Consider the following 9462-nt stretch of genomic DNA (forward strand, 5'->3'; position numbering starts at 1 on the left):
ATGACTTAAGGTACTATTTATAATACTTTTACAAATGGTACTTCCTGGGTGAGGAAACTGTTCAGTACTACTCACTGCATCTTACAAATTTACTGGCTAATTAGTAAACTTATTGTATGGTTTAGGATTCTGAATACATTTTGTTCCATCTTTTGACTTCAGTTTGAGCATAGGACTTAAATTGTTTTCACGGGAATTCTAAAAGTTAATAGTCTTTCCTTCGTTGAGCATACTATCCCAGAAGTTAGGATTTGTAATGTTTCAGGTTCTTTAGTTTTATGCATAATTTTAAGACATAACCTGATGGTAAGCATGTATGCTACTTTGTTCCATTCTTAAATATTTTTTTATTTTGCAACATATGGCTTTCATGTGTAGTTGTGTGTTGAATAATTAAAATATCTCCCAGAAAAATTTTAAAATACATAGGTATAAAATACAAAGAGAAAAATATTCGTAGGACTGAAATTTAAAAGTAGTAAAGGTGAAAACAACAAAAAATAAGGGGTTTAAAAGCCAAGAAGTATTTGAATTCATACAGATAAAAAAATGTATTTGGGAATTGGCTGCTTGAGGCAAAAGCCAGAATACCAGAAGACATGGAACTTGGTTTAATCTGTGAAAAAAAATCCCACATTTCAGTGTCATAGGAACAGACCTATTAAATTAAATTGAAAGAATTCAAGACTTTCAGTGTAAGGCATCCAGATTAGAAATCAAAGGTTAGAGCTGTGTGTATAACTTGGACTTTGGTTTTTTTGCATGTGTCTAGCAGGAGTCACACATTGAAGCCCTACTTACTGGGCTTTGCCACTGAACCATTTCTTTCAGTATATGTGTAAGAGAGACAAAAAACCCCACCTACTGCTTAATAGTGCTTCATTACTCCATAGTTCTTGTTGAATTAATTTACTTAATTTCAATTAACTAAAGAATGTCAATGCTTTTATTTGACATTAAAAAAAAAAAATCTCTTCAATGTTTTTGCAACTTTTAGTAATTTTGAGTGGAACTTATTGCCAGCTTAACTGTTACAATATGTTCATTTATAGCTATATATAACCCTTTTTAAAGTCCTTGCCAGCTTGAAAGATGTGTAATGTGAAATAATTAAAACAATAGTATAGCTAGACAATATTTTCCTTTTCTTAAAGTTTGTTCTTATGTTCAAACAGTTTGGTTCCTTAAGAGTGACTGTAACAGAGTGCATATGTGACAGAGTTTTTCTAAGTGGCTGAAGCATGTCAAGGTACCATTTTGCCAGCTTTATGAGTAGTTTAAATTCTGTCATTCTGTTGAAAATAATCAAACCAGAAAATATTTTCATTGAGTATGTAAGATGTCCATGAATATAGCTTTTTACTGGAAGCTAATATTCACAGGAGTAGGGTTGTTTTCTCTTCCCCTGCCCTTGCCCTATACACCAATTAATTGCCGGTTAATTAAAGCTAGTACCTTGGCTTACATGATGTCTTTTCTGTATCCCTAGTCCATTGCACCTAAACCAAAATTTGTATTGGGCTTCACTGTATGTTCCTGGTTACCATATATTTGTTCAGAAAAGAGAATGAAATTCTGGCCATTCCGACTTGGCCTGTAATAGTAAATCTTAAAGAGGAAGAGGACATCTGAAATGGAGCAGGAGAGATGAAATTTCTGTGAAGGACAAATTAGTTTTGTCTTCAACATGAAGCAAAAAGTTCAGTGGTTCTTAGAAGGCCGTGCTGGTGTTTGTGGAAGTCATGTCTTACTGGTAAGTCTTTCCATTGCTTTTTAAAGTGGCAAGTGGTTTGTAGTAGGGTTTGTAGCACTCAAAGAAATAAACCTTTAAGTTCTCTGTTTCCCTATGTGTAAATATTACTGTAATTTAGCTTTTGATGATTAAAGCTATCCATTTAGGGAATGCCAAGTCTTAGATTTTTTTTTTGTTAGTTTTTGTTAGTTTTTGGTTTTTTGCAGCGGGCAAGAGGAATTGTAAAAATGACTCTACTATGCTGCTCATTTTAAGAAGGGCCAATGCATTTTTGAGTCTACAGATATTTCTCCAGTTCTGTTTCAGACCTGGTTTCTGTTTGTGCATTTTGAATTATTGAGCTGAAAGTTTCCCAATGGCAAAGGGAGAAACCATTCATTTTTTAAAATAGAGTTACTGGTTCTCTCTGGAAGGAATACGGTTTTGGGTTTTTCCAAAAAGCCCCAGTTAATTAGACATATGTTCAATTAGCTGTGACAAAATCATCACCATTTTTATTGTTGATAAATAGTGAAATGGACTTTCCAATCAGAATTGTGTTGAATAAAAATTCTGGATTTTGAAAGTCTTAATAGAAGGAAATCGATTAAGAAACTTACTTGGATCTGACATAAGAAAAGCCATTTTTTCCTCTTTTTTTTTTTTTTTTTTCTTATTTTTACATTAAAATCTTGCTTCCCACCCTATACTTGCTGATTTTCATCAGTGTCATAACTCCCTTCCCCCCACCCCAGCCTTGTTTCTTTGGTGGAAGACGATGGCCTGGAGGCAGGACTAGAAGTGTGGATGATTTCCTATGCTCCCCAACATAGTGGAACAACTGTCTTTTCCTGAAAGATGCTCTCATAGGGTTGCTTTGTCACCCTGTACTGCATACTCCACCATGGGCAGAGTTTCCCGAGAATCTTTCCTTCCCATACCTCACACTCAGAATATCAGAACAGCTACAGTACAGGGATTCTGACCCCTACAGCCTTCTGAAATCACTCTTCACCTTTCCAACCTTTAGTATTAATTGACCTTTTTACATTAATGAACTAAAGTACAAGAAAAAAAAACGAGAAAAAAATTAACTGTTTTCTTTGATGGGATTTTCCATATGTTATGAAATGATATCATGGGTAATTAGACCATACTATTCTGGTACTTTTTTTTGTTTGTTTTATTCCTAACTTGAGTCTTGTGGTATCATACGAGTTAGGAAATGGTTTTCTCTCTTGGTGGGTGTACTCTTTTGCTTTTGAGTGCCTTGGTTCTTCATGCAATACCTCCTCAATTACTGGTTCACAGCATCAGGAAATTTATAAACATGTGTTTGCTGCTCCAGTGATACTTTTTAAGTTTCAGCTTCACAAGAAATACCTGCACCAGGTGCACTCATTACCAGATGAGTAATGCAATTTAAAATGTACCTGCTTAAATTCTATGAATATGTAATTGTTCTACTAATTACTGAAAAATAAATAAATGAAGTATTCACTGTTGTAGTTCCCTTTTATTTCTGATGTTTTAATAGCATTTTGAGATTTAGAGAACATTGTTCACAGAAGTGTAAATTTTATAAATATAGTTAACAAGACTGAATTCCATGGAACTGTTTATTCACATGAATTAGAAAATGAACCTTTAATTTTTTTAATACACTACTAGATTGTCCATTCCATGGTTTTTCTTGGATCTTATTTTGTCCTAATCAATGTGTAGTTACCCAAAATAATATATACAACTGAAGTAGTATTGAAATATCAGCTGTAGGAGTTAATAACGAGATTGTACTCTTCCAGGTGATGTGACAGTTATGTAGGATGAGGATGGTTTAGACAAAAATGTTGTGATCACGATGGTCTTCATGGGGCTCTCCAGAGTGTCTCTGTGAATTTTTGTTGTCCAGGAATTTTGAGGCTGGGGGTGGTATTTGTATGCGTTGATGAAACAGTTCTGAAAGTAAAGCTTCACATACTCTAGACCAATGAAGTTTAACCTAGAGCTTGAATAAAGAGGTGTAGCAAGTTCGTATTTGGGAATGTGTGGTGACTGTAACCCTGTCAGAATTAATCCCCTGATTTTCAGGAAGATTATAACTGCAAGAATTGTGACTCTTACATTGATGTATGTAATCCTCTTTTTAAGATTATGTAAAGACAACCTCAAAGATTTTAACCCTTAATCAATATATTCAGGAGCCAAACTGGGTGTTTATTTTGAGAAACAAAACCAAGGGATTTTGGGATGAGGAAAAAAAAGTTTGTCCATGATGCAGGAAAACAGTAATTAGTGCCCCTAGTGTTCCCTTGTCCATTAGTGGTAAGGGCTTGCATTATTTGAAATACAACTTTTAAAATTGTTGAGTTAGAAAAATCCTCATCTTTCAGGGTTTCTTCACCATCTGTTTCTCATGGAGACTTTTTTGCAAATTAGATCAAGAAAGTACAGGTATTTTGCTTTTGTCATTACTCTGGATGTGAAAACTACTCAGTCCTCCTAATGAATGTTTTCATTTCTCTTGGTCTAATTGCCATCCCATGCATTCCTTCAGATCAGACAACATGTTTAGTTGAAATTCTGGGTTTTTTTTTAAATATTAACATTAGAGTAGCTTTTTGGATCTTGAATGAAAATGACAAACATCGTCATGTCAGCAGGCTGTCTCCCAGAAGAGCCAACCTACATCTGAGCTGATTAGGCAATAACCTGCTAATTTAAAAATGTCAGTGGCTGAGTTTGGATAGTTAGTGATGAAAATAACTGATGACTGAAGCCTTAAATAAATTTAATGTTTCCTTTCTCCTTAATTTGTAATACAGTTCTTGATTTCTAATCAGTTAAGCAAGAATGGGTGGGCTGCAGCGTTAGAATCTTTGGAACACGATGAAAACAGAATCAGTCAGTTCAACTAATTTGATCTGTTCAGTAAAGCCCTTTTCAATATAAACTATGACACAAAACTTTATGTATCATTGATAAAGACCTATGTTTATTTGTAATGGTTTAAATTTTGTTTTTTGAACTTCCATATATTTTACTTTGTTTTTCTAAATAGTATTTGACATGAATGTCAGTATTTCATTTACAACATACTGAAAACGTGGAACTGTAATCATTGCTGTGTGAATGGGCCTAAGCGTACCATATTGCCAAAAATATAAAATAGATTCTTATTACAGAAGGATATTAATTCAACAGGGGCAGAACAGAATATCGGGGGACTGTTGTTGTGAGTTGCAGTCATGTAGTTACATACAGCCCCTCAGCCAGCCCCAAGCTAACTTTGTTTCATCTCCATCAGCTGTTGAGATCTCCCTCACACTGCAGTTTCTCCCAGGCATCATGGTCATTTTTTCCTTCAAGAGGAAAGATGCAAAGCTAAGTGTAGTGAATTCTCGCTTCCCTGTTATCAGAAGATTGGCAAACATGTTTGCCAAATGCCAGAGCCAGAAACTCAGGTTTGGGTAGGTGGTATTGCTTGCAGATAAATCAACACCTGAAGTCTGAGGAGGTTACACATTGAACTGTCTACCTGAGGACTCTGACACTATTTATTTATTTATTTATTTATTTTTTGCATTTATTTTGCTTTGTGCATCCTTGATGTAAAGTTAAAAAAAGTACAAAACCCATCCAACTGACCAAATAAAAACCAAGATGCCCCTAGTGTTTTAGATCTATGCAGGTTAAACAGTTAGAGGAAAGAAACAATCATAATTTGTCGATTAAAAACGTATGCCTAAACTAGTTTTTTAGTGGGTGCGTAGAACTAGATTGCAGATCTTGGTTTCTTGTGAAGAATTTGAATTTATTTGCCTCAGAGTTGTTTGAATGTGTTGCTTTTATGACATTTTCCATATCAGTGGCCTCCAAACTTAGGTGTAGAAGACCATCCAGTGAAATGTAGGAAGAAAATCTAGGACTTACATTTTACCTGAAAAATAAGACAGGAATTAAGCTTTATTTAGTATACATATTGACACTGGCATCCTCTGTAGGTCTGTTTGTGGGATGGTCCTGTGTCACATTTGGTTCGTGAGGTGTCCTGAAGACGGATCCGCTGTATGATGGGGTCACCTTCATTTGTTCATTCACTTCCAGTGTATTGTAATGGATGCAGTTTACTTGTGCCCAGTTAGGAGGATTTGTGGATTATAATATTTAGTTTTTACTAAACAAACCCTCACAAAATGGGGAAGTAGCTTAAAAAAATTCCTGCAAAGAGACCATGGATTGAAGATAATATTAATAATGTGGATAATAAGAACATGGCGGAGCTGATGCTCCTTCTACTCCTAGCATGAGCTCTTGGTTGGATGTATTATGAGATAAAACCATTGGCAATTAGATCTGACAAGAAGTCAGCCAAAACAATTTGCTTTATCAAGAAGGGTATTTCAAATACGGATATACATCCACTATTGGAAATGATGAACATTGTTTCTTGAGGTATCAGCTAATGATAGTATGAAGCCATCACAGTTAGCAAGGCATTTAAAAACTAAGCACCCTGAACATGAAGGCAAACATCTACAGTTTTTTTCTGCAATGTTAAAGTCATGCTATACTTAATCCAAGACTTTACATGATTTCACTGAACTTAGTGATAAATCATTAGAAGCCTCTTTTGAGATTTCTCAGCAGAAGACACAGATGCTGTTGAGGAAGCACTTCATCTTCCTGCAGTAGTAAAAATGTCTGAAATAAAACCAATTTGGTGACAGACTGAAACATTCTTTTGTCAGCAGATACTGTTGGAAGATGTCTGGAAAACATTGCCAAAGTTCTGAAGAGACAAATATTAGACAAAATTACACAGTGGCTTGCTGTACAGACAGTTGGATGAAAGTATAGGTGTTTGTGGTGTGGCTCGACTTACAGTAATTGCTAGATCTGTGTCCATAATGAAATTCACTAGGGAAAGATGTATCAGACCGGAGACATTCTTAACCATAAATTCTAAGCAGTATCTTCTTTAATAACAGCAGTTTTTTTAAATGAAAAAACTGTACAAAAGTAACCACAGATGGAGTGGCTGATTGACCAAAGTAAAAAAGGTTCTGGGCTAAGGTTACAAGGTGAGCACCACATGCAGAATTCATTCACTGCCTGGTCCATAGGCAAGCAACAAGGAAGTTGGAGCCATAAGTGCACAAAGTGCTGCAGGATGTCATCATTGTGGTTCATTGTGTGAAAACAAAACCTTTAAATAGTATTTAAAATAATCTGTAATGACACCGGGTGTGACCAGGAAGATCTTTTGTACTGTGCAGAGGTTTGCTAGTTATCACAGCAAAGTGCTTAGAAGAGTTGTAAAACTTGAACATTAATTACATGTTCTATCTCACAAAAAGACAAGTGTTAGGAATTTCCTGACCTGTTTGGTGATAACAGTCAGCAGTATGCTGACTATCAGTTATTTTCAAAAAAGTTAAGACACGTAAGACACCTTCCCTTGAAGGTGAAGATGGTACTTTACCAAGCAAGAATCCTACTGCTTTTTAATAAACTGATGCTAGGGAGAGACCATTTTGAAAATGGATGTTTTGAAATGTTTCGTTGTGTGATTTTTGTTACCAGAAAAGATGTGTGTCATCTGTAAAACCTCCCATATTTGTACAATTAGACTTGGAAGCAGAATTTTCCCATCTGCTTAAAAGTCCTCCCAATTAAGAGTTTCAGAATCTGAAAATTTGTTAAAAGTATGAAGAAGCAACACCATCCATTACCTTTTAATAACAAGTGATTGATATCAGGGAAGATGGAAATTTACTGGCCAAATTTCAAGAAAAAACTTTGTGTAATTAGTGGAGGGAGAGGCAAAATGAGTGTCATGATTTAGAAAGTGTAGCCAGTGATGCACTTTGATTTTGGATGTACATGTCTTTGTAAATTGTGTTTTCCATCTATGACAGCCAATAAACTGAATTTAAAACTAGACCTTCAAATCACTGTATTACAAAGTGTTAAGCCAACATATTAAAAAATGCTGCAGCATATTCAGTCACATGACTCTCACAAAAACCAAAAAAAAATTAGTAAGAGCAAAAGAGCTTTTTATCATTAAAAATTCTTTAAAAATACTGTTTATTCCATCTTCATCTTGTCCTTTTTAATTTCTGGTTTTATATGTTGTAATATATACAGAATGTATTAGTACGGTGGTACATATATATAATTTATAAATAAATACACACATATTGGGGATATGCACTCAAATTTTTTTTACTTGTAGAGGTGCATGATCAAAAACGTTTGGTGACAGCTTTTCCCATATTGTTATTGAAACCAGTTGTGTTCACAGAAACATGTGGAAGTTCATCGAGGTGAGGGAATATATATATTCAGGTATATATTCTTTCCTCATGAAAAGTAGTTGTCTGATAGAAACAGAATATTTTACTTCTAGATGTGTTTCCAGTGTAGTAATTCAGGAGGACAGGAGTGATGCTGTCTGCAAGTCTAAGTGCTGGGATGCCCCAGCTGGGATCTGACACACACAGTTTTAGTTGCTGAGTGGTAAGGTGGGGTGGTCCTTGTAAAGTGCATATGGCCTCAATAGATGAGGGAAGTGATTTGTGGGTGGACAACAGTGGGGCAGAAAGCTGGTGGCAAATTTAGGGATAGAATGCAAATGTTTGTCTGAATCGCTTTTGGTACTGCTTGAGTGTATTGTTCTGGTGGCAGCATGATTTTCAAGCATGTAAATACTTCACATGTTTTGTTCATTTGAAGTTGTTGGTGCTCAGCTTATCTGAAATGAGACCATGAGTATGTCTTCTAGAGAGAGAATTATTGATACATCACAGCTGAGTTTCTATTCTTGCCTTACACAGTTGTTCTAAACTACATAAATATGTGTGTAACTGAAGTGTCTTGGCATCCTTAGAGGCGTAAGATGGGACAAATTTCCAAAGTGATTGCTTTTTATAACTGCTGTTATGAAATAATATGTTCTGCCTCACCTAAATAATATATGGTAACTTCTTGATTAGTTGAACATTTTATTTAATAGCTGTTGCTAACATGCAGAGATAAGTACTTTTTAATAAGCTACCTGTTTGCTTTTTTTAGGCTGAAGCCTAAACCTCTGACATGGCCACAGCCTCACCAAGATCTGATACAAGTAACAACCGTAATGGAAGATTACAGATGCAAGTAACAGGCAAGTGGTGATTTGTATCATAGTGGTTTTTACAGGAAAACATGTGTTTTGTACAAAAGCAATCCTGGAAGTGAGTGTAAAACTTAACTAGTGTAGTTAATGTTTTAATTACTGGTATGAATGTTACAGTTAATAATGTGACTATAATGCATGTAGATGATTTGAAGCTAATTAGAGATTATACGGTGAGTTGCATGACAGGGTTTAATATATCTTCAAAATAAAAAAAAAAAAAAGATCTTCTGTGCAACAGTACAGACAATTGAAAGAAAATTTGCTAGGGAACAAATGGTTATGACATGTGTTCTGAAGAGGGAACACATATTAGTGAAATTCTAGGAAAAAGATTGGTGGTTGTAGTGAACCCCAAGCAGAAAATTAGTACAATGTTGTAGTGAAGGTGGAGAACTGGAGGGGATCACAAAATTTGCTAGCCCTTCAAAAGATTAAGTTCTTTCACTACATATCAGGTAAATACTTGTTGAGTATAATATTCTTAGGGCCGCAGGTTGGATTAAACAGACATATAGAATAATTTAGGTTGGAAGGGACCTTTGAA

At 35.1% G+C, this 9462-nt stretch overlaps 1 protein-coding gene across 3 annotated transcripts in view; it reads left to right on the forward strand.

The window, feature by feature from the left end:
- The first annotated feature begins 985 nt into the window (after positions 1–985).
- The window catches only part of WWP1 (WW domain containing E3 ubiquitin protein ligase 1), a 45100-nt gene continuing 36623 nt past the window's right edge, over positions 986–9462 (forward strand). Inside the window, exons 1-2 of one of the 3 annotated variants that reach the window (XM_017731059.1) lie at positions 986–1753; positions 8813–8903. In XM_017731059.1, coding sequence (XP_017586548.1) covers positions 8834–8903 — 70 coding nt within the window. In that variant the 5' untranslated portion in view covers positions 986–1753; positions 8813–8833. The remainder of the gene's footprint in view (positions 1754–8812; positions 8904–9462) is intronic. The other 2 variants (XM_017731058.1, XM_008631215.2) reach the window with 2 other exon arrangements.

The sequence above is a fragment of the Corvus brachyrhynchos genome, unplaced genomic scaffold (assembly GCF_000691975.1).
Source record: "Corvus brachyrhynchos isolate BGI_N302 unplaced genomic scaffold, ASM69197v1 scaffold293, whole genome shotgun sequence".
NCBI classification, from domain to species: domain Eukaryota; kingdom Metazoa; phylum Chordata; class Aves; order Passeriformes; family Corvidae; genus Corvus; species Corvus brachyrhynchos.